This window comes from Nesoenas mayeri (assembly GCF_963082525.1).
Source record: "Nesoenas mayeri genome assembly, chromosome: 1".
Classification (NCBI taxonomy): domain Eukaryota; kingdom Metazoa; phylum Chordata; class Aves; order Columbiformes; family Columbidae; genus Nesoenas; species Nesoenas mayeri.
Window position 1 is genome coordinate 180,278,297 of NC_137541.1, and position 24,620 is coordinate 180,302,916.

General features: G+C 44.0%; 1 protein-coding gene across 1 annotated transcript in view; it reads right to left on the reverse strand.

The window, feature by feature from the left end:
- The window catches only part of OLFM4 (olfactomedin 4), a gene marked incomplete at both ends in the record, with an annotated part of 114,563 nt that extends 91,109 nt beyond the window's left edge, over window positions 1–23,454 (reverse strand). The window contains 2 exons of the mRNA XM_080364034.1: window positions 22,572–22,653; window positions 23,399–23,454. Coding sequence (XP_080220160.1) covers window positions 22,572–22,653; window positions 23,399–23,454 — 138 coding nt within the window. The remainder of the gene's footprint in view (window positions 1–22,571; window positions 22,654–23,398) is intronic.
- Window positions 23,455–24,620: the final 1,166 nt, after the last annotated feature.

The window sequence follows — 24,620 nt, forward strand, 5'->3', positions numbered from 1 at the left end:
AAGAGCTATTCTTTATCTCTTCCCCAGCTGGCAAATTTGTGAGAAAAATCTATACAAATTGTCACAGCTCCTGTCTTTCTCAGCTGGTAAGTAATACCACCCAGAGATGCCAAATTCCAAGAAGCAATTCTGTTCATTTTAGCCCATCATCACATGGCTCTGGTCAAAAATGTGGCAAGAACAGCAATTGTTTCAACTAAAAAAAACCCATAAGCATGAAATGCATTCACATTTTGGACCACTGGATTCCTCCCTGGCCCTGGCTTATGCCTAAAATGAGAGATCCCAAGCAGGGATCGAAAAAGGCAATGTGAGCTTCTGACTCAAACCAATACTTTCCAGTCTCCAGAGGGACTGTACAAACCCAACTCGACTAAGATTCCTATGATTCATTTAAAGCACTTAAGTGGACCCTATTGGCTTTGCTGCCTGGACTGGGCCATTTTAAGAGGGAAAGTTGGAGGAAGGACACAACCACATCATGTGATGCGTCACAGCCCACTACACCAAAAAGGGACAAAGGGAAAGACATAACCCCTTTCTTCTTCCCTCCCTTTCACTCAACCCTATGGAGTTCCACATTGGGAACACATGTAAGTGCTCTGCTGACCAAAGTCCGACTAAAAATAACTTCAGCCTGTAGCCAAGTTATAATCATTGGACTACCTAGTGGGACATTGCTGGGAGTAGACTGAGCAAGATACCAAGAGCAGCAGTCACACATCTTTTTTTACCTCAAGAAAGCTGTATGTTATGCCTGGAAAGATGCAAATTGCTAAGGTGTCAAGCTTGTCCACATAGCATCTTGGCTTCTTTTCATTCTGCATGGTTTGCTTGTCGCTTGGCTTAATCCAAGTTTCATCCTGAGACCAGAGAGTGGAGGAAGACCAAAGGGCTCCAACTGCATCAAAATCCAAAAGCAGCCCTAAGTTAATTGGTGAAGGGTTTGGAGGGGAAGCCGTATGAGGTGCAGCTAAAGTCACTTGGTTTGTTCAGCCTGGAGGAGACTGAGGGGAGACCTCGTGGCAGCTACATCTTCCTCACAAGGGGAGGAGGGGCAGGTGCTGTTTCTCTTCTTTCTAGTGACCAGTGACAGAACCCAAGGGAATGGCAGGAAGATGTGCCAGGGCAGGTTCAGGTTGGACATCAGGAAAAGGTTCTTCACCCAGAGGTTGGTGGACACTGGAACAGGCTCCCCAGGAAGGTGTCACGGACTCAAGCCTGACAGTGTCCAAGAAGCAATTGAACAACATCCACAGACATATGGTGTGAATTTTGGGGTTGTTCTATGCAGGTTCAGGAGTTGGACTCAATGATCCTTGTGGGTCCCTTCCAACTCAGGGCATTCTATGATTCTATGAATTAACCTCACTGATGAATCCCTCAAGTGCAACAATAACACAGCTCAGTCCTAACCCACACACAACAAGGGAATTATTTCTGGTACAGGGGATGCAAGGTACTACTCCAGCATAACAGAACCAACTGTCCCCCGATGACTTGCTACAAGGTAGTGCCTAGTAGACCTAAACAAATTGGTCACAGGAACATCTCCTCAGCATTTCTCAGAAAATGGAGAAAAAATAATCTAACACCTCTGAAGTACAGAGACAGGCTGTTGACTTCATTCTTTTGTCTCATGTCTACCTTCACATGAACTGTTTGCCCAGCTCAAAATACACTCCAGCCCTGCTACTACTAGAGACAAGTGACCACTTTCCCTCAAATGGCTTACCTGCAGGGCATAGTCTTTTTTTCTATTTAATTCTGCTTATTTCCCAAGTGGATCGTGATTTTCTCAAGTGCTTCCACTCAAGCTGTTTTCCCCCAGTGTTTGTCTCCTGTGTAATGTCAGTTAACTGAGATGGTCCATGATTATTTCTGTTCCTTGATGCAGCTCAGAATCTGGAGGTCTATCAAACCACTGTGGCTTCCATTCACTCAAGGAGAGGCAGCAGCAAAACAGCATTTGGAAATCTTATAAAATATTAAACTTCTTGCTTTCTAGGCCACACAGTCCTTGCCTGAGGCAGCATTCACATAAAAAGTTAAGCTATTACAAGATTTATTGCCTAGATGCAAAGGAGCACACAAAATTGAAGTCTATGTCTCAGCCAGTTGGAACACAAAACAGATATTCCTCCTCAGGTGCCCTGAACTGTGCTGGAGACAGGCAAGAAGACAAATGCTGTAGTTCCAATGTAGACCAGCCTGTGCTAAAATAAAAGCACCAGCCTGAAAGCACTCATGTTGTATAAAATAATCAGATTAAAAAGGGCACAGCCAGCCACAGCCCACATACTCCACACAGCTCCATCAGTGCAACCATTTGTCATTGCCAGCATGACATCAGTCACTAGCATAAAGGATCCTGACAGTGGGAGGCAAATAGCCATCTAAAGAGGAACCTTCAGTACGTGTACCTAGATTCATTCACAGGTCCTTCCATCACCATAAGTTTAACCATACTGTGCTCCAGATGGACATAAAGACGTGTGGTATTTGGGATGATAAGCTATCACTGATGTGGGTTCATATGCCAACTGTAGTCAGCATTGATATACGGACCAAGCTTCTCATGGGCTCCACAGCAAGATATGCATCTCTAAGACCTAATGATTCACTTCTTCTCTGTGCTACTCAGTGTCTGCAGGTTGACAGATGATTTTTTTTTCATTATGTTCATGTGAGGAATATGGTTTCACAGAAGCTCAGAATCAAGAGGACCGTTTTCAAGTGGTTTTATGAAGACATATGGAAGCCAGGTCCCTCTACAGCCCTAGTGAGACTTCTTCTATCATAACTATCGTACATTAGCTTTCCTCCTCCAAAGTGGTAATTCTCCAGTGTCCGACAAAGCTTTCATCTCAGCACAGCAGTGAGACAGTAGCCTCGTGAATCTGTTATGCCACCTGCCTCAAACTGAATATTGTATTATAAGAAGATGCACTGTGTGTTCTGAAGAACAGAAATAGTCTTTGTTGATCTTACCATACCCTTCTCACTGGAAAGCCTTTGCATGCAGCAAAGATTTGAGACATATCCTGGAGAAAGTTTTATCCATTGCAAGTGTCATGGTATCTCATGTACATGGTGTTAAAACATTCATTAGTTGCAGTAGGAACAGTATTCCCATTATTACCCCCCAACACACACACACAGTGGCAAAAATATTTTAAGCCAAAGAAACATCTAATGTCATTTCCAAACTTGATTTATCAATAAATCCCCATAGAATCATAGAGATGCTTAGGCCAGAAGGGACCTCTGGAGTCACCTCATCCAACCAACAGCTCAGAGCTTAATACTGAAAATGATCGCCAGCTTCAACCTTCACTGCAACTAACCTGATTCACGTAGCATTGCAATGAAGAGCCACTAACTCAGTTTCAACTGAGAGTACATGTTCTGACTCCACAACCACCAAATGTCTACAGCTATGCTCTCTGAAGATAAAAAATAAGCTTTTATTTTTCCTTCTTACCGTATTTGTAGAACGTATCTTTGCTCTCTTTGTATTGTCAGCCAACAGTTGGAAACCATGATTTCAGAAATCTCATGTTCTGAAGTAATGGCCTGGAATTCAACGGCATCACATAAGGTTGACATCTGTGCTGGACCACTCACCATGATACTGTATCTTCTGAGGTTATAGAAGGGAATTACTGCAGAAAATACAGAATGAAGTAGAGATGGAGGTTTAGAATAGTTAGCTCCTCGAACACCAAAAAATAAGGTGTTCCTTATTTATTTTAAAGTATTTTTAAAGGAGTGTGCATAATGCATAATACAGACGTGTAGTTCATTATAATAAGTAAAAAAATAGAGACAATCAAAACTTAAGATAAATCACAAAACTCAGATGTACCAAGGAAAATTTTTACACGCAGAATTATGACTGCTGCCTTGGCGCTGCAGATTTAAATTCACTGCTGTAGTCCTCTCTGTCACATTAGTAGAGTACTTCCTTGGGAAATATTTATGTGAGTAAGGGTTTTCAGGATCAGGCCCAATATAAATAATAATAGGATCACTTAGGCAGAGCTTTACATCTGTACAAACACTGTCTAATGAATTCCTGATGGAGTTCTGCTGTTGACTGAGGAAACCATGTGAGAACCTCCACAATAAATGAAGCAGCAACACATTTTGGATCAAAGGAAATCATACAGAAAAGCAAACTAATATACAAAGGGCTGTAGTGATTCTTGGCATATTTCTTATTAAGTAATTTAGACCTTCTTTAACCACTGGCATTATTTACTTTATAGCAAAACCTCCTGGCCTTTGAATTGAAAGACTTTCAGTCTTTGATATCAGAGCTCTCATGTTCAACCAGGAGGACAGTCTTTAAGGGAAAATGGTGACACATGCAAACTTCAGCTCCATACGTTGTGAACTCTTTCATGCAGAGGTGACCTTTTCCTTCTGCAACTGTACAGTGTGAGCACAGCAAGGTCCAGATCCATGCCAGAGGCTCCTAGGCAGCCAGGAACACAAACAGACATCAAGAGTCCAAATTAAACTGTGGTATGACCATACTGAAACTAATACTAAATGTGGTAGCTGGGTGCTCTTCTTGACGTGAATCTCTTTGGGAAGTGACCTCTTTCCTATATCATTTTAGGAACTGCATCATACCTTGCAATTGCAGAAGCTATATGCTTTGGCAACCTCCACCAGATCCTATTATGGCTGTCTTCTCTCTCAAGATGCATATACAAGGCCAGACAAAGGCACAAATAGTACTTTCAGACTCAGACCATAAGGAAGAAGTGTCCTGGCCCCGTTCAGTTTACCTGCCAGATGTCACCAGAGATTCCCCCTGGCTTTTTGTACCGTCCCATATCCTCTAAATAAGGTTCCAACAACAAACTTTTCATACTCTAAAAACTCCACTGAAATGTAATTTACTAAAATTAACCATACTGTCCTCTTTTTCAATCAGAAGATGTATCTGTTATCCCTGCTCTGCATGTATGTGGTGTGTATAGTTTCATTATCATGGACCACTGCTGAAGAGCTTCCTAACTACTCTGCTTTCCAGGACTACTTCTGTATTTATGAGATGGCTGTCAAATGTAAAACCCTTTTTCCAGGAGGTCTGCAAACAGCACTCTCTGCTTTGCCCTCTACATCTCTAAGTCATGCCTCATCCTCCTTCTTTCTCTGGGAATTACACACTCTTTGCTGCCCACCTTAGCAGGGTTCTAAGAGACTCATTGTGCTCCCCACACCTATCCTACAGCCTGACAGAGCACTGCTCCAGAGTGGCCTTGAGACAAAAGAGACGTCAGGACTCATTCACTTTACCCACAAACAGGCATCTAGCTCCTTTTAAGATCCTGGATGGATGCTCAGCATGACACAGGCAGGACTGAAGACCTGTACCCTCCAAGACCAGCTGGATGGGATGTCCTAGGGCAGCACAATAAGGGTGGACATGGGCATGCCAGCAGGACTCATGTTCCCTTGACTGTACTGACCAACTCTCTTTGAATATAATGGGGCATTTAGACACACAAGTGATGTTTAGACACCCAAATATAGGGCCATAGAAACAGGAGTTCAATCTATCTGAATTCCCAAGACTGGATATCTGTCCTCAAGGCTGACTGGTTCTGGAGGACCCAATGTGGAGGTTATTCAGTCCAAGACTCTGGTCTGCAGAAGGAATGTGTTCAGTTAGCATGGGAATTTCTTGCCTGTGCTGTTGGGAAAGAAACAGCAATGTGCCTCCTACCATGTGAACACCCATATATCCCTCACTGGAACCAGCTCCTTGTCAATTATGAACTCTGGAAATGCCAAAACATGCATTAGAGCAATCCAAAAGCAAAAAAAAAACAGCGAGATGTTTTGTCTTGGATGAGAACCTGCAGAAGAGGGCACGGCAGCAATGGCAAGAAGGAAGAGTGGAGATCCACAATGCCTGAGTCGCGTGCACCAGAAAGGCAGGGGAGACTCAAGCCATGGGTGAGTAGTGCTGTAATTAAAGGAATCCAGCACCCCCAGCAATGCAAAAATGTTGAGCGGTGAGATCCAAACAACAGAGACCATCTGATACAGATCCCAGCCAGTAAGGATATAAATATATGGATGATCTGTCAGCCTTGGATCAAGAAAAAAGGAAGAAATAGATGCTGCAGTTACAGATCAAAGCAGCGGCAAACTCCTAACCATTTTTTTTTCTTTTGACAGAGAACCTCAACTACTGTCCAGTAAACTGGTCAAACTGCCTGCAGGGAGAAAATTCAGAGAAATTACGTCTCACCACTTTAATGCTCTAAAATTAGCATTTACGGGAAATAAGCATGTAAAGAGGAGAGATAATTCTTGGCGTGGAGTTAAAAAACTATAGATAATAATACCTGAATCACTTCTACTGCCTGCAAAATAACTAAATATGCCCAAGGGGCAAGCTGGGTACCAAAAAGGGACCTGCTAACACCACATTTGATAAACAAAGAATATGTCATCAGGAAAATATCCTGAAGGTTTAAAGGAAGGAAATGAAATCCTGAGAGGTTGCAAGAATCCATCTATTCATTGAATTGATAAGAAAATCTCCAAGGCATGTATACTGCTGAACATTAAAAAAGTAAAGCAAGAAACTGATGAACATAGCTGCCTGGCTTGGCTCAAGGGTGTCTTTGAACCAGTTAGAAACCCTTCAGCATTTGGAAATATGATCAAACTGATGCAAACAGCAAGAAGCATGAAGTACAGCAAGTGATAGGTAAAGGGTAAAGGAGAATAGGCTGAAAGAAGGAATTCAAGGAGAAGCAATACGTGAAAGTCGTAGAAGGTGCTTATAAAGAAAATGACTTTTTGGGAAAGTGCAATGTCCACTGGATTGTCAGGGATTAAAAGAACTGGTTGTTAGGCAAAGCCAGAGAGAGCAGGAGCCATACAGGTTATCACATGGCTGATTTCCTTCATAGATGGATACTCTTAGCATTTCAAGGAACAGTCTCTTATTGTCATTTTTCCGGCACGTTTTAAATGGCTTTACGTATACATGCCCAGCTCCAAATGCTTGGGCGAAGTTTACAGAAAAGAGTTATTAGTCATTATTGTTATTGTTACATGCACATATTTCCAAGCCACTAAATAATTCCAGTGCGAATATTTCTTTACAATTTGAAAACATAATGGCAGCAGACACACTGAATGGAGAAATGTATTTTTTATTATGTTGTGGTAACAATTGCCTTCACTGCTTTATACGAATTGAATATTTAAAATATTGTCATAAAAATAGCAACCCTTTAATAGGTATTCTCTCCCATAATGGAAACACAGGTCACAGAACATCTTCCTTTCCTTGTTATTGACACTGCTAGAAACCAGACTAATAACTCCATTGTCACCGCAACATTTCTGCAAGGTTTTGCATGCCGGTATTAACCCCTGCTTTAAACATTTGCTCACCAGCATGTGACTGAGAAGCCTCTCTCTAAGAACTTCAGATAAGGTGTTTGGCCTGAAATAGAAGAGTTTTTCCAGTTTCTTGGCAAGAGAGAGAGAGAGTTCTTTATTGAAAGCATATTAGCATATTTTGCCTCATTAATACCTTCACTGCAGCATTAATTTGCTTAATTATTTCACTTAGAATTCAACATGGTAGCTAATTAATTCAAAAGCTGGGAAAAAGAAAATAAATGTAATCATAACACATACACACATAGCCCTGCTTTGTGAGCACACTTTTTTGAAAACCATTTTTTCATTCAGTTCTATGAAACACTAAGTCTGTGGACACAGTAAGTCAAAAGTTATCTTTTCAATGATTTATTTTAATACATTTTCCCAGATTTGCCCATTTAGGCTTTTCTCCTGATGGATCTTCTTATAATAAATGGGGTTAATGCATCTCAACAGCCTGCTATCAGGACTTCCAGCTCCATTACCCACTATTAAGATCTTCTTCTCTTCCTCTGCAAATCTTCCTTCCTATTTTACTGGCAATGGCCAACAGGCACACTACATCCTTAGCAGGTCATTTGAAAATAGGAGATCACTTCTCTCCGAACAGCCCAAAATGACCTTCTCATAGCCTAAAACAGAGAGAAGGGGGGAAAAAATAAATTAAAAAACCACCATCGCTCTCCTTTCCCTAAAGTCTTTCATTATAATTGGAAAAGAAAATCTTGAGGTATTTGGGTCACCCCTAAAATTCTCACAATCAGAACTGGGAATGCTATTCCAATACAGCATCTTCTTAACTGCTTGCTTACCAGGCTTACACCTTAGTAAGCCAGAATCATCACAAAACAATTAACATTCCAGGGCAACTCTGAGATGACTGTCTCTCACATGCTGCTACAAAGGCTGCCCAGTAAATCAGGGGATGCTCACAGTGATACTCCAGCAATGCATACAAGTGTGTATGATCCATAGCTGTGTTAACAGAAAACCTTAAGTGTAATACAGCTGCATCAGAAAATAACTCCTTCCAGCCCTGCTACTCCAACTGAAAATAATAGTTACACATTGGTAAGAAGCTGGTACAGCTGGACTGGTCACCACTCTGCTATGTGGTTGCTGGAGCTGCTCACTTTCACCTGTGAGCACTTGGCTGGTTTAGTGTCCTCCTCCGTTTTTACTTTGGCAGGTACCAGCCTGGGGAGACAATGGAGTATTTCAAGATGCTGGCCTCAACCATCCACAATTTAATTTTCTCAGGTTGTTTCTACTTATACAACAAGCTTACTTACCCTCAGTTGTGCTTTTTAAAGAGAAATACCAGGAACAGGGATTGACAGAATCTGCTTAAACCTTTTCAAGCTCGGTATTATAGCTCACATTATGTTGCAAGAGAATTGTGTTTAATGATTCTCTCTGCTTTTATTGGCAGTATTTAGACAAGGACCAGAGAAGTCCATCAATGCAGTGGTCATTTTCTTAGGGCTTTGGGTATCTAAAATGGGACTTCAGTGAAACAGAGGCACTTAAATCCAAATCACCCCATTCAAAACCTATTTAGCCCTGGAAATAACTAAATTTAGTAGGCATTATCTTTCAAGTTGAAAACACTAGAAAACATTTTTAAAATTAGGGTTCTGCATCCTGGCAAGCCTAGATCTGCACCAGGTAGAGAGCTCAGCCTTATAGACTGTCAGGATGCAGAAACAAAATGTACAAAAAACTAGGTTGCCTACACAACGCTCTCCAAGACGTATTCTCAGAGCACACCTAACACTGATGTGGTTCAAGTCCTCGCAAAATGCACCCAGAGGCCTCTTATTTTTAAAAAGGATCTGGAAAACAAAATGCTGAGGGTACCCTTATTCTGTATAGCAGCCTGAAGAGGCTTTTGTGGAGCCCCACACGATTATCTTGCCTCTTGCTTTCCTGTTTCTTCTTCTGTCCCTTCTCCCTGGAATCATGTATAAAGCATTTTTTCCTGCTCAGTGTCCCTCTCCGCCTCATAAGCCCGTTTCCTGGTAGCTGTGCCTTTTGTGACATGTGGATTCAAACCCTTTCCAACAGAGCAAAGAACAAACCTGGGTCTTCAATTGCTCAGATAACTGCTCAAACCAGGAGGCCACCGTGCAAGAGACAGACTCTTCGTCTCACTCCAGATGTCTCTTTCAGCAAAAGAATGAGCTTTGTTCCATCTTTTAAGAAAAATTTAAATTAATGTTTTGAAAGGCCCTACTGTGAGGTTAGAGATGCTCCTCACTACAGCCTGGAGATGGACACTTTGGAGCTGCAGGTTGGGAGGATTTTGGATATGGTGCAGTCCTCCACCACCCATTTCAAGCTCACAGGTCTGGTCAGTCCTCCACACCATTGACATCCCTCTGATAAGCCAAGAACATAGCCATGTTTGAGTGCTCTGGCTGGGCAAGTGAAAGATTGGCAGCAAAGAACATGGATTTGAGAACTTCTTCCAAATCTTGCCTCTGGTTTTGGTGCACTGCAGTGCCCTGGCCTGGAAACTGTAGCAGGGTCACATTCATTACAAAAATGAAGGATGTTAATAAATTAAACATGAGGATGAATAATGAGAGCACACACTCTGTTATTTATCTGACTTTTTAAATCATTTTACATATTTTATGTATCAATCAGACCACTTCTAGAACCAAAGGAGACATAAATTTTTGTGCAGCTAACTCAGTGTCTGCATCACCAGAATTGCCAATGTACCTTCCTGTGGGATAACCTGGTATCCAGCAAAGAATGGGGCAAATTTGGTACGACCTGGATGTCTCTGCTAAGAAGTAAGCATCAAAAATAGACAGTTTTGCCATGTGAAATGTTAACTTTCAGTTGCTGCATTGATCCAGTGTGTGAACAAAGCTGTTCAAATCCCTTCAAATGAAAACTAAGGCTTGAGGCTATCTGCAGTCACTTAGAGTCAGTGTACTTTTGGGGGACCTTCCTTTTTGACTGTTTGTAAGGAAAGCTGAAGTCCCTGGTCACAGTTCTGGGACAAGTTGTAGCATCCCCAGTAAGTTCTTTAGCCAGGCAATTATAGACTGCACATCCAGAGCAAGCAGAGAGCCAGCGCTGAGCTGAATTAGAAAAAGATCTATTTACAGAAACATGTCTAGCATCTGTTTTACCAAACATATGTACTCTGTTCATTGCTGTGCACCATTAACACTTTTCACGCGGAGATTGTAAGACACACATGAGCACTGCAGAAACCAGGAGACTATTTTTTCCTTCTTTTCTTTGTCTCATCAAGGTTTCATTCAGGACCACTCTAGTCTAAGATCACCTCAGTGGTAAAAAATAAAATCCTCCCGCCAATGACCTGAAGGGCAAGGTAGCATCAGATACAGAGGGAATTTTTAGAGTCATTAACAGACATTAGGGACATGACCTTATTTCAGCTACAGGAGCCTGGATAATTGAGGACAGGCATACTATGTTCTACATGAAAACATATGTTTAACCACTGTTAGTAATGACAGAATCTAACAAGACAGGATGCTCTGTCCTCTGGCTGTGTTGATCTCGGCAGCCGACCGCCCTGCACCAGCTCACCCTCCCATGGTCCAAGGGAGGACATGCAGCAGGAGAGCAGTCACCCCTTCCACCAGTCATAACCCCTGGACAGCTGTACTCAGGAGCCTCCTTCTCATCCTTCCATCTGTGACAGATGAGATGGAGGAAGCCATGTGGAGCAGCCTTCTGCCCTGTGCTCCTGGTCCGTGGTTCCCCAAGTTGGGACAACACAGCAATAAGCCTTTCTCCAGGATTTCTCCCAGACTAAAGCTTCCCAGCTGTGGAGTCTGGATGAGGTGAAGATGGTGGGTAGGTGTATGGGAAAAAACAACGCTGCACAATCATCACACAGTCCTCATTTCTGATCTGGAGACCCCAAGAGGCACACAGGCCAGGAGGTTAATCTAAAATAACTAGAATATTCAGAAGCTGCCGGCTGGATCTGCTCGGGGCTCACAAGAGGCAGAGCAGCCTCTCATTACTTTCATTATCTGGATTACAATGAAAAGAGAGGAAAGAGGATAGAGGCAGATGCTTCCCTGCAGACTCTTTGCCCAGATGTTAAGCCAGCTGGCTACAAACCCCACATAGAGGTTTGCTGCCAAAGCCAGGGCTGATGACAGGAGATGGAGACATGGCCCATACCTTCCCTGCTCATGCCAAAACAGATCAAATGATCTGCAGCACAACCCAAATTCCCTACAGTAAATGCCAGCCGTGCTACTGCTCTGCAGCATTCCCTTTGGTTCCATGTCCCTCAGGGTTTGGAGAAGAACTTTGTCATCTGCACAAGTTCTTGCCAGTGGACCTGGAGGGGCAGTTCCATAAGGATCAAAAGCTGTGAGGCTCTGTTGCCCATACCTTGTATCACCTTAGTCCTGAACTGCTGCAGCATCTTGACCCACCCCAACCACGTATGCATCTCACAATATTTTGTTCCTCACACAGCTTCTTCAAGCTGTCACAGTGACCCTCCTCCAAAGATTTTTCTTCCTCCTCGTGTTAAATCTTCTCCTTCCCTTTTGCCCAGCACATATTTCCAATCTGTATTTAAGGTATACTTCTCATGAGAAATGGACTTAGTCCACCAGGCAGGGCAGGAGAAGTAGCTCAAATAGACACCTGCATTGGAGAGAGAATAGCTCTGTCTTCTGGTAATCTGTCATGTTCTGGGCCACATACAGAGAATTAAGCAAATCCTCCTTAGGAGAAGTCCCCTGTGTCTCTAAACTGAATGACTGGCACTGCGCGCCCTGTCCGTCCGCAACATGCTGGCATTCATAACAGGCAAATAAAAACATTATTGCCAAATGCTTCTCCTTTCTCATTTCCAAAAAAACAGTGGTCTGATGATAGAAAATTTTAATTGATGTAACCAGTAACTATTAAACTGATGACACAGAGCAGCTAACACTGATAAGCAGAAATTAGGACATTTACCAGCTTCAGTACGCTTGAAATACCGTGTTGTCTCTTTAAAAACAATGAAAAACCATTCTGGATAAAATCTTTCAAAATGTTTTATTTTCTCCTGAGAACAGATCTCTTTTCTTGAAAAAAAAAATCTCACTAATATTAAAATATACTGAACCTGATAGAACAGAACGTCTCCTTTGAAGTTGTTTCAATCTTTTTAAATATCTAAAGGACCTAACCCACACAGGGCTTGCACGTTTTCAGCTTGAAAAAAAAATCAAAGCTTTCTCCCCTTTTTTCCCGCATGTACACCCGCTTGCCAATTATGGGAATTAGAAAAAAAAAAATCAGTGTTGGAAAAAGGTAGGGTTTTTTTACACTTTTGTAATTATGCACAGGATTTAATCATTTGGGGAGAGGGACTGCTTGGAGAGAGAGGAGAGTTTTATTCCAAGAGTTGTATATGTACTTTCATCCTGGATCAAGTGTCAACCACCAGGTGATATTTCAGAGGGATCGCCACGCTCCTCTGCTTAACAGCTCATCTCTGATTTGTTCAAACGATCAACAGCTCATCTCCTTTATTAGTCTCTCTGTTTATCTGCCCAGCGATGAGCTCCTGCTCCCACAGCCAGAGAACAAGCCAAGAATAGCCAGATCCAGAGCTGTGAAAGATATTCTTCCAGCATCATCTGGCTCCTTGGCAGAGTCTGCAGGCAGCTGTACTCCCGGCCCCATGCCTGCCGCTGGGTATATCATGTGGCCACGCCGTAGCGGTACTGGCTGAGCATCTCTGTCCTCCTGGACACAATTTTCCTTTGATTCACCTTGAAACCGAGAAACCCATTATATGACCATTGTCTCGGATTCAATAAATAAGGGCTTTTTTTAATGACCGCCCGTAAAAGATGGCCAATGCATCTTATTTCTGCTGTCATACGTTATAAATCTACGTACTGCCTTTAAGGACCATTCCCTTTGCTGTACAGGGCATACTTTAGCGGCACTTTATCACAGCACACGAGCAGGATCTTTTCCAGCTGATTTGTAGCACAAGGGCTGGACTTCTTCACTGATGGATAAACAAAGAGCCTGAAAAAACAGGCATGGAGCAGAGGACAGGAGGGCTACCTCAGGATTGCTCCTGATATTACGGTTACATTAGCCAGTCTGTAATTCTGTAATTTCCGAAATACATTTGCTTATTTTTTTCAAGAAAAACACACAAAGAAAAAATAAAGTGAGTAAAATTTTATCCCTGATAATAGAGGTTGCAACCCTACAAAGCTATTGCCTTCTGCTTTTCTCTTTCTTCCTTCTTCCTCTTGTTCCTTTCACGAGAAAGACTAGTAAAAGCTCCGTGTATATTAGCTACTAGCATTATCTATAAAAATCCTGTCTTAAAATATTACTCATATCACACTGTTGCACAGTCAAATTTCATAGGAAACAAAGCACTGAATGCAACATAAATTACATCAGCACTACAATTTGGGCAGAAATTATCTGAACCAAACAAAATCTGACCTTGCTTCTACTGGTTTGGTCAGTGTCTCCATTTTAGATGCTGCAGGTCATCCTTAAACATAAGTTTGTCCTTTCAGTGGATTTTTACATTTAAATTGGTTTAATAATTTATGACATAACAAGCATTAAAATATAAGCATTTTCTACCTAAGGAACTAACAGTCTGTCAGCTTCAGCAGTCGATGTGACACAGCTGAATGCTTGAATCAAAAAAAAAGAGAATGTTTCCATGCACTGTGACTGATGCAATTGTATACAGGCATTTATTTGTCTGCTCAAAGTTTCAACCCCGATAGTTTTTTTCTTTCTTTTTGTATTTGTCTAAATCCAATTGTAAGTTCTTCAGGGCACCAATCTGTCTCCTCATATGTTCATAAAGCACCATGTACACCTATGGCACTCTGTAATAAGTAATTTCCTATCTGCTTATGATTAAAGAGGGATTTCAGGTGAAATATTGTAAATTGAAATGGACAGGCTAGGAGGACAGCTTACATTATCAACATCATTAGCTCGGACATTGTGCTTCAACAGAGGATGGCAGCCAACATGCTCTGCACAGTTCGAGCTTGCCTACGTGCAGATCTAAATGCTTTTGAGACCCATCCCCATCTCCTGACACTGTCCCTCTAAACAACACGTTGTGCAGTGTAAGAGAGTTCTCCATTAAATGCTTTGTATGGCAGTACACATCTCTTTGTAAGGGTATCTATTGCTTTTTCCAGGGTTACTCACTAAAACCAAGCGAGGCATACCACGGAGCAATGGGGAAGACAGGAGTTCACTGTCTTGGAGGTGAAAAGAAAGTGGGATATGCCACAGAAGAGGGAGCAGAGAGAGAAGGTGAGAATTTGTTGTATTAATAGGATTGCCTGGTGACTCGCTTGAGGCATGGACGTTTCCAGACAGGTCTGCTCCCCGCTTAATAGTAATTGATTTGTGCAGGTGATATAGCAAAAATGAGAGTCCAGCTGCATGACACATGCATAGCTCCTGGCACGCTTAGGATTAACATATTTATGATAGCAAGAAAGCCTTCTGGGAGCAGTCCTCAGCTCATGCCCTTGCCTGCACCCCTGGACACTACGATGCCAGCCAGTGGCCATCCAAAAATCACTCCTCTTCCAGAAACAGCCCTACTCATGCCCTTGCTGTCCCTCCAAAGTGAAACCCCTTTCCCTCAGCCCTTCCCACTCCAGATTCCTCAGCTTCCCACAGAGCATCCATACCCAGCCTCTGCTGCCCCAGACCTCTTAAACCATCTCAGAGCTCCCAGGCTACATTTCCCAGCGTCCCCCACCCCAGCTGCTTGCCCCAAAGCCTCTGGTAGAACAGCATTCTCACTGCATCTCTCTCATCACCTCCCTCACCAAGCCCTCAGATCCTCAGGCTTCCTCAAACTCCATAACACTCCTCAAGCCTGCACCCTAGGCTTGCCATCTCACTGTCTCCTTTCCTTCTTCCAGGGTCTACCCACACTTCTCCCCTTTCAAATCCTCCCACCAACTCCCTTCACTGCCCAGTCCACCAACCTGGTCCTCCCTCTCCCACCTTTGCTCACTCACCTCAAGTTTTCCCACCCCACCATCTTCCTGCTATACAGAGAGCCCTACCTGCCTTCATTCCTGCCACTCACATCTGCCACACATTGACACCCCTGATGTCCCAATAGGAGCAAACCTTCAGCTTCCCTCACCAGATGAAACCCCAAAACCCCCTTTTCCTGCCCACATCTTCTCCAAGAGTCATTCTGAAGGAAATTCCCATCAATAATGACTTCACTAAGATTTTAGGTGTCTGGAAGGGTCTTAGAAAAATAAAATCAGTAGCTTTGATTTTTTTCATTGCAACATTTCTAAGGGACCTACCACAGGCTGAAATTCCCACTGCCCTCTGTGGAGTATTATTCAACTGTAAGATGAGATGTCTTGCCCAAGAACACATAGAGAGGCCATGGCATGGCAGTATAACCTAGATCTTCAAACTCCTGAAGCGCACCTTAACCAGACTGTGCCTGAGTATAATTTTTGGCTGCCCAAAATGAGTTCCTCACAGCTTTGCCTCAGGGCTCACCTGCACCTTCAGCCTTTGACCAGCTTAGAAGCCTGTTTTCCTCCTCAAAAAGCTGCAGTCCCCTTATAATGCTTTGGTGCTATTTATTCTCAAGCACCATGTCCCTGAGGCAGTAAAATGCGGGAGTCTCATGCAGAGGTTCCTTCTTCAGCAAGGGAAGAGAAGAGAAGGTTTACAGCTGGGTGGAAAAGGAAGCCAAGAAAGTCACTGTGTACTCAGAGGACAGTGAAAAAAGAAGTCACCACCTGGGCAGTCAGAGTTTGTTGCTTAATGAGCAATCACTGATCTAAACCCTCATCACACCCCAGGCAACTTATGTGATTACAGGACATACAGGACAGTTTTCCCTCCACAGACCTGTATGTTTCAATGGCTATGACACCCAAGAGAATTGCTCTGGAAGTTCATTAGTAAGACTGCAAAGTCAGGCACTTAAACTAGGAAATACAAGGCCTAAGGTGGTCTTTGCAGCCCCAGTCACACTGTGATACAATCCTTATTTGCACAGTGAAGTGTTATTTCTCCACCATTCTCCTGCTCCAGTCCACAGACCCAAGAGCCCTCCTTCCCTTTGGTGGCATGTTTTGGGTCCTTGCTCCATGCCATAGTTTCCTCACATCACTGAAGTTCTGCTCAGGATGGCAGCAATAATTTTCTTATAGACTTTTCTTTGGCCTTCACCACTCTTAAATTAGAGGGATTCACAGGTGTTAATTATCTTATTTCCATAATGAACCCATGGAAGGAGGGTGTATCATTAACTCCCCATTACAGCTGGTGAGCTAAAGAGATGCAGGTTAGTAGATTAATATCCACTGATTTTGCACACACAAGCTGAAATACTCAAGGCTCAACATTGCAAACTCCATGATGCTCTATGCATCTCTCCCTAGACTGTAAGGTACAGATACTGGAAAAGCATAACATCACCACCTGTGGCAGTCATCCACAGGGTTTCAAGCCTTGGGTGCATCGCACAGACCATATCCCATTTGGGGAAGCACAGAGCCAAGACAAGTGCTGGGCTATCTTGGCCCAACTTCATCGAAATCAAGAGGGTAAGGGACTTTTTGCTTGTAGGTTTTGGCGGTCATTTCCTGATAGCAGAAGAATAGTTGGCTCTGTCTCATAAATACCCAGAACAGCAATCCAGGTTTGCGGCAGACCAGGAAAAAAAAAGTACTATGACTGGAACAGGCTTTTCTGACTCCCCAAGCCTTTATCAGCTGCTTTATTCAAACCCAGCAGTCTCCTTCTCTACCTGAAACCACAGAGAGATCCAAATTGCTCTCAAGCCTCTAGATTTTCCCAGCCTGTACTTAAAACAAAAGCCAGTCCCAGCTAAGGTAGAACTGCAGGTAGAACCTGAGTGGGATTTACCTGCTTATTCTCTGCTTCACACCTGCAGGCTACGCTGTTTCAAATGCCTAGGCCAGACTGATTGAATGCTCACAAAAATGGTACAAGTCACTTGCCTGATTTAACCGGGCATCTTCTTGCAAAATTTCAAGTCTTCAAATGAAACAATGGAAACTCCATGATTTAAAAATTAAATAAATAAAATAAAACCACCACAACCCACAAACAATCCAGAAAATAAAAAGAGGACACCCTAGATATTTATCCCACAGGCAAAACCACCATAAAAAAAAACCTAGGATAAATTTACCCTACTATCCTTTCTGGAGATAGCCGAACTGCTTCAACTGAAACTTTCTCTGAGAAAGAATCAACTGCCTGAAGCAGACATCCAGCATGGAAAATTTCAGCTTAAACAGTTAATACTTGCTGAAGAATAAGCTCCTAGAGACAATCTTCTATACAATGTAAGTATTGTTATTACAGGACTCCCCACAGGACACAGAGAGCCCAGAGTGCCTTTCCTCAGCTCACCCGCTACCTCTGCCCCTGCTCCCCTCACCCAGTTCTCCACTGCCCCTTCCCAGCCCAGATTGTGGGACCAGATCCATGTTGCCACCCACACAACACAGCCTGACACAAATTTCCCACCCTAGCTGCTTTCTCCAGGGTAAGATGGCCTAACAAAACAAATTCTGGGAAGTCACTAATACAGCACCTTCAGTCCAAGCTGCAGCTCTCCTTATACATACTTGCAGTTTATTGTATGTTGTACTTTTTGCTGCCCTTAGCTCCTGTGGGTCTGCTGCATGTATTTTGATTGGTTAATGACTTTATTCCTGAGCTGAGCACACAGTTTCCAGTCATTAGTGAGCATCATGTGTTCATGTTGTGTTAAGTATCTTGGAAAGCCGCATTTGCATACGGTATATCTTCCTCTTTGCAATGCCAGGGGTGTCTTGCACAAGCCTCCCTCACTCTTTTGATGGACTGTAGACAGCTTGCTCATTAGTCTGGTATCTAATTGCTTATCAGTCACACTCTCAAGGTCCTCATTACTTCACTTACACAGCTACAATAATTAGATTTCACATTTTAGACTCTCATGGCATTGTTTTAGCCTATTGAGGACGCACTCACATATAATACACATATATTATAAATTATCTTCTATAACTATCATATTCATTATAATATATAGCATATACATATACAAACATAATGCTGCTGAGGTAAACTTAAACCTCTGCAGTTCTAAGTGTTCAGGATGCTTATTTGCTGGTTTTAACTTCTGCGAGGCTTCACCCATCTGTGACCCTTCGCTTACAAACTGTGCCTGACTGCATCATTTCCTACCTCTCACCCTTTCCCATAGAATAAAGCTTTCAGATCTTCTCACTGCAGAGATGCAAATTCTTTTAGGCAGAAACACATATCTGATGTTTAGTACCACAACAAACAATAAAGTTGCTTGAGCCTTAAGCCCTTATTTTTGCGGATAACATAGATTTTATGCCTCTTTTTTGGTCTAATTTTATGCATTTCTTTAGCACCTATTCTATAAGCCTCAAGCTTTTTTGCTAAATCATTCCACACATTTATTACAGCATTTTAAAAGCAACAACAATTTATTTAACTTTTCAGAATAGAATTCTGCAGGCTTTGGAGCCAGATGATTTTTTTTTCCTGGGGATCATGTGTGAACCATGTGCTGGTATCTGTATTTACAGATGCAAAACACACAGACACTGGCTGGAGTATAAAACTGTGCTGCTTTTTTAAAGTGAATTAAATAAGTGAATACACCAAAAGGTTAAATTTGAAAAGGCAAACAGGTAATTCCCCCCAAACTGGAAAAGGACTGTCTCATCATAGGCAAAGTCTGCAGAAGTAAAATAATCAAAGCCAGAGGATGGAGCATTTTATTCAGCATTATAGATGTCGCCGTAGAGACTGCAGTGATTTCCAAGTCACCTCCTCATCCTGCTGTAGTGCACATTTACAGGTGCAGGAGGGACAGGTGACATTTGAGGACTGACTGGCTATCTCCTAAAGCCAGGCAGACATGACACTCCGGGCTGCAGTGCAGATAACATCCTTCAGCCTCAGGAAATTGCTCCGCTCCTCTCCACTCTACCACCAGCTCCAGTCCCAGGTCACGTTGCCCAGAGCCATCATTGCACCTCCTCAGCTAGAGCCCTTCAGCAAAGTGTACGTGGAGAATGAGTAAATGCTCTGCATGAAAGACAGGCAGTGAGTGCAGGAACATTTTGGAGCTCTAGAGGTCAAAGTCCTGCAGAGGTTAAAGAATGGTAGGTTTGGACAAAAAAAAATTGAAAAGAAAAGTCTTCCCATGGCCTCGTAATGATCTAATGCTGAGCAAGACCCCAAACTTCTGAAATGCAGCAAAATGTGGCAGTAGAAAACCTTGAAGCAAAAATCCTGGGTGAAATGCTAAAGAGCACCTAAAAGATTTAAGAACCAGGGTTCCACTAGTCCCCAAGCTTCCAAGAAGTTTACTTCCCATTGACTCTGTGTGAATATCTAACGCCTTTCCAAATTTCTTGTAACAGGGTGTGTTTGCTCTCCATTTTCCTTTACTGTTGTGTGCCATTTCCCTGCCTTGCTCTGCCCACAGCCGGCTGCATGTCAGGCAGCGACACGCTGACAGCTATCAAAGCTAAAATCAGTCCTTATAAGAAACACAGCATGGTAAAGGTGGAAACAGAGAGGGAGGTTTAACTCTGAGCCCCACCTGCAGATAGAAAAGGGACATGATCCCAAACTCAGGATGAAGGAGAGCAGCCTCATCGAATTCACCACCACTCCCCACCTCTGCCTTCAGTCTTGGGAGGCTCCTCGCCATGCCGAAATAAAACCTGGGACTGGGCAGACTCCCAGCCCCTGCAGACGGCTGGCTGAGGGAGGATGCTCGCCTGCTTCCCGGGACTGAATAGCGTTCCGGCCCTGGCAGGCGGCCAAGCACAGCAGCCGCCCGCGCCTGGGCTCTTCCCCGGCTCTCACAGCCTCTTCAACAGAAGTGACACCAGGCACACTCTTGCTCGCTGCATGCTGCCACTCAGGAGGTAGGGAGAAGAAGAGACTTAGTCCTTCACAGCTGGAGGGCTCTGACTTTGCAAGCTGAGGCACGATTAAGATGGAGAGCAAAGGGGGGAAGTGGGGGGAGAAGGAGAGGCAAGATGGAGGGGAGATGGAGGAAGGGACTCAAGGCACAAGGCTCAGTCCCTGACTGTCACATTTTTCCCTCATGCTGCCCCTCACTGTAATCCTCCACAAAACAACCAAGAGCAGTACCAGGCACAAACCTGCAAAGACCCCCCCAGCCTGGCACTCATTAACCTCACTGCGACACTGGACTAATTAGCTCGAGCATGGCATCATGCTAACGCAACTTTTCCATTTCCAAGATCTCAACATGGATCACTTCCCAGTGTCTCCTCCTGTCCCATGGATGTATCAGCCAGGGAGACAAGAAATCGCATGTGCAGGGTAAGACTGAAAATACAGAGATAGGGAGAAATGGGGAGGATATTTTTATTGGCCTAGCAACGATATATTGGCACATATATAACTATCGTTGTGCTTATGTAAGGATATGATCTTACTGGGAAGGACTTAAATGGTAGGATGGAAGCAGACCCCAAGGAGTGACATTGATATGCTTGTTTAGTGGGGCACTGGGTGAGTGGCACTGGGTGGGTGACACTGGGTGTCCGAGGGCAGCAGAAGGACATTCAGAAAGTGATTTGCACATCAAATAGTGAGGGAGCTGCCTCTCAGAGAAATCAGTGGAGCCCAGCACAACCACCACACCTAAGTATTCACAGAGGACTGTAGATCTTCCTGGTAGATGAGAGGTGGATTTCTTCTGCCCATTCATCATTTTTAAGAGTCTAAAATCCCAAACAGTCCTTCAAGGAGGAGAGTGTGAATGAGGCCCAGGAGGAAACAAGGAGCTGCTGGAGGAAAGCCAAATATACTAGCCCGGACACCTTCAAAGTGGTATCAAAGACATCCCAGTCAGGTGTATGGCAGCAGGGGGAGCACCAATTCACAACAGCCAGGGAGAGAAGCTGTGCAGCTCCCCTCTTTAACCTCCTGGGATCTGAACAGATCCCAAGCTATGGAGAGGGTAAGCATTTATTTTAAAAGTCTACATTGAAACCTGGTGTGAACGACTGCTATGTTACATGCACTCCCTAAAACCAAAGGCACTGAGGCAAAATAGCGAGAGAGGAGCTGTATAACAAATGTTGCTCCTTCTAAGGGCACCTCTGATCTACTAATGGTCCTGATGGTGGGCAAACAGCAGGAGCTGGCCTGTTATCTGTCTGACACACCCACAGTCTGCGGTGCATTTGTTTTCACAGCACTGCTTTGAGGTACAGAAGTGCTCTGTGGATGTGAGGCGCTGAGTCTGAGAGAGCCCCAAGCCCTCATCCAGGCTAAAATATGTCCAGCTCCCATGACATTGAATGGCAGTTGAGTACCTAAATACCCCAGACCTTGGTGGGGCTGAGCCTCATTAGCTTGCTGCAGATGAGAGAGCTGAGAACTGAACCCGGGCACCTGCCTTGTGGTTTAATGGCTGAAAAGCCTCATCTATCTCTTCTGGTGTGGAAAAGGTAGATGGTAAAGAGAGCTGGAAAAAGAAGGGCAGAAGAGGAGAGTGACAAAAGAAGCACCAGCGTGGACTCTGCGTCTTTGCACCAAGGGGTAAGGTTATGCAGGACCACGAGCTGGGTTGTAGGATAGGGGGGAAAATCTCACATCTAGCCACCTCGCAAGCAGGACAGAGCAAGGAGCACCCCAAAAAGCCTGCAGGACACCCTGGCTGAAGGCCACACGAGGGGACCTTTAGGAATGCGCTGCTCCAGGGATACCTCTGGGCAGCACGCACGAGGCCCACGCTGTGTGGGGAATGTGAAGAACTGGTCTTTTGTTTCACATCCCTTTGTTTTAACCTCTTGAATCAAAGACCCCAGCTGCTACTCTGGGAGAGGCTAGAAATTAATCCAATTAAAAAATAAATTCCCTGTGGAATCAAAACTGCTCGCCGGGTGGGGGGTAAGGGCATACAATCCCTTTCTTCTACAAAACAAACTCTTTCTTCTAACTCACATTTCACAGAGGAGAGATAGAGGCAAGGAAGGGTTTGAAGGAAATAAAACAAACAAATGATCAAGATGATTTATAACTCTGGTACCAACCCGCAGCTCGCAGGAAGGATCACAGCCCCTGTCTTCTATAGCCTGCATGGCCGGAGACAGAAACACAATGCCGCTTGCTACCCTGCAACACAAACAGTCATAGAGCAACAAAACCCTTTGCCGCTTCGTTCCACTCTTTTGTTTTCTAGGATTTTTGGTCAGCCAAGGCTTGTGGAGCTTGACAGGTTAACCCACACTTCCTTACTTGCGGCAGAAATGATTAAACAGGGAGGATTGTTTAGGCCATGAAGCAGGAGGAATTCCTTTGTTTTTGTAGATCACTCCAAGGCAGCCGAGCCCACCAGGATGCCCAAGAAGAAAGAGGCAGGGGCTGAGCGTGGAGATGGGTTTCCAGGGAGAGAGGTCGTGCCAGCCCTCTGCAGGCTTGGAGACAAGGGGTGGGGGGTCACATTGCATCCCAACTTCATAGCGGGAGAGAAGTCAGCCGAGCCCTTTGGGTATGTGGGTGAGGGAAAACAGCTGGAGACCATGCCCAAACATCCTTGTTTCTCCTGCCAGGCTCAGCAAAGCCCTGGTAAAGTCATACCACCCAAGGGCTTGTGTTACAAGGAGATCACACCCCAATGCCTCAAGGATATGCAATGATGTGCCAAGAGGAACCAGGGCCAAGGAGAGAAGGAGACATTCAATAGCCAGGGCTTGGTGCCCTTATGAGTTCCTGGGAAATGCAAAGCACATATAACACAGCAACCTCTTTTTAAAGCCTGGCTTGCTTCCACTGCCTTGTGTGCAGGCTAAGCTGCACATCCTCCCTCAAAGTATGTGTGGTCCTGAGGTACAGGGCTGGATCTCTATGGGAGTCTTACCTTCTCTTGCATGCCCAAAATGTAATACTTCCTAGCTTATCTCCATTAACAGCCATCACTGGAGAGAATCCCAGGCACCTGCTGAGAGGAGGAAGGTCTTACCCCATGGCACCAGGGACACCAATACCATGGGACATATGCCAGCTTACTGTGCTATAGGTGATGGTGAAAAGGGTCAGAGCTGTTAAGTGCCTGTGCTTAGCTGGGAGGAGTGAAGAAAGAGGATGGGAAGATCCCAGTTTTGTTACTCTGTGCAAGGCAATCACTGTCTTGGGAGAGAGAAAAAGCACCTACAAACTTTATTTCTAAGAGGTGGACCAGAATTGGACCAGAATTGGAGGGGAAAAAAAGTAAATTTAAAGCTAAAAAAAGGGAATCTGGAGTGATTTGCTAGCCATCGCCGACTTAGCTGCTGTTAGCATCAGGCTGGTGGTCCAGGAGTGCCTTGGGAGAAACACACTACACAGGGATCTGAATTCACAGAGGTTGGTGGAGGACTCTTGCTTTTTCCTTTGCCTGATGCCCACTTTCTTCGAGCAGCTTTGGTTTCTGTGTCTAAGAGGTACAGGAAGGAGCCTGGCAGCAGAGATTAGACCTCCGGACACCACGAAACACCTCCTTCTTAACAGGCTCTGAGTCTCTGCAACAACACTAAGTGCAAGAGAGCTGGTAAATTATTAAAATAACCTTGCAACAGCTCCAGAGAAACCACCAGTGCCTGAGATTCAAAGGAAAGGCTGCGGTGTGAGAATCCCCATTAGTAACAATACGCACAGTTTGCAAGAACATATGTCCCTGCATGGAGCAATCAACCAATCTGGGCTGTTTAACCACAATATTTCAAAGAAGTGCTTTTGATGCAGCTGATCCGTATGTTTATTTTTGAGCTCTAAAATGAGATTCTTCACTAGCCTTTGAGAACATTTCTGTAATGGACTTTATCCAAACTATCGGGGAGAAGGATTTGCTCCAGTGGAGCGACTGATACGTATCTCTTTTTTTTAACTGAAAATCACGACTGTGGAAAAAGAGTAACCCGGGCAGACAGAAAGTGCTTTTTACCCTTAAAAAAAAAAAGGCAAGAGGAGCAAGACCCCACTGGGACCTTCTTAAGAATGAGTTTGGATCAAAAGTGCATGAGATGGGGACTAGGTGGGTGGGAAAGGTGAAGCATTTCCAAGATTCCCTTGCTGCGGATACTTCAGCACACATTGAAAATACA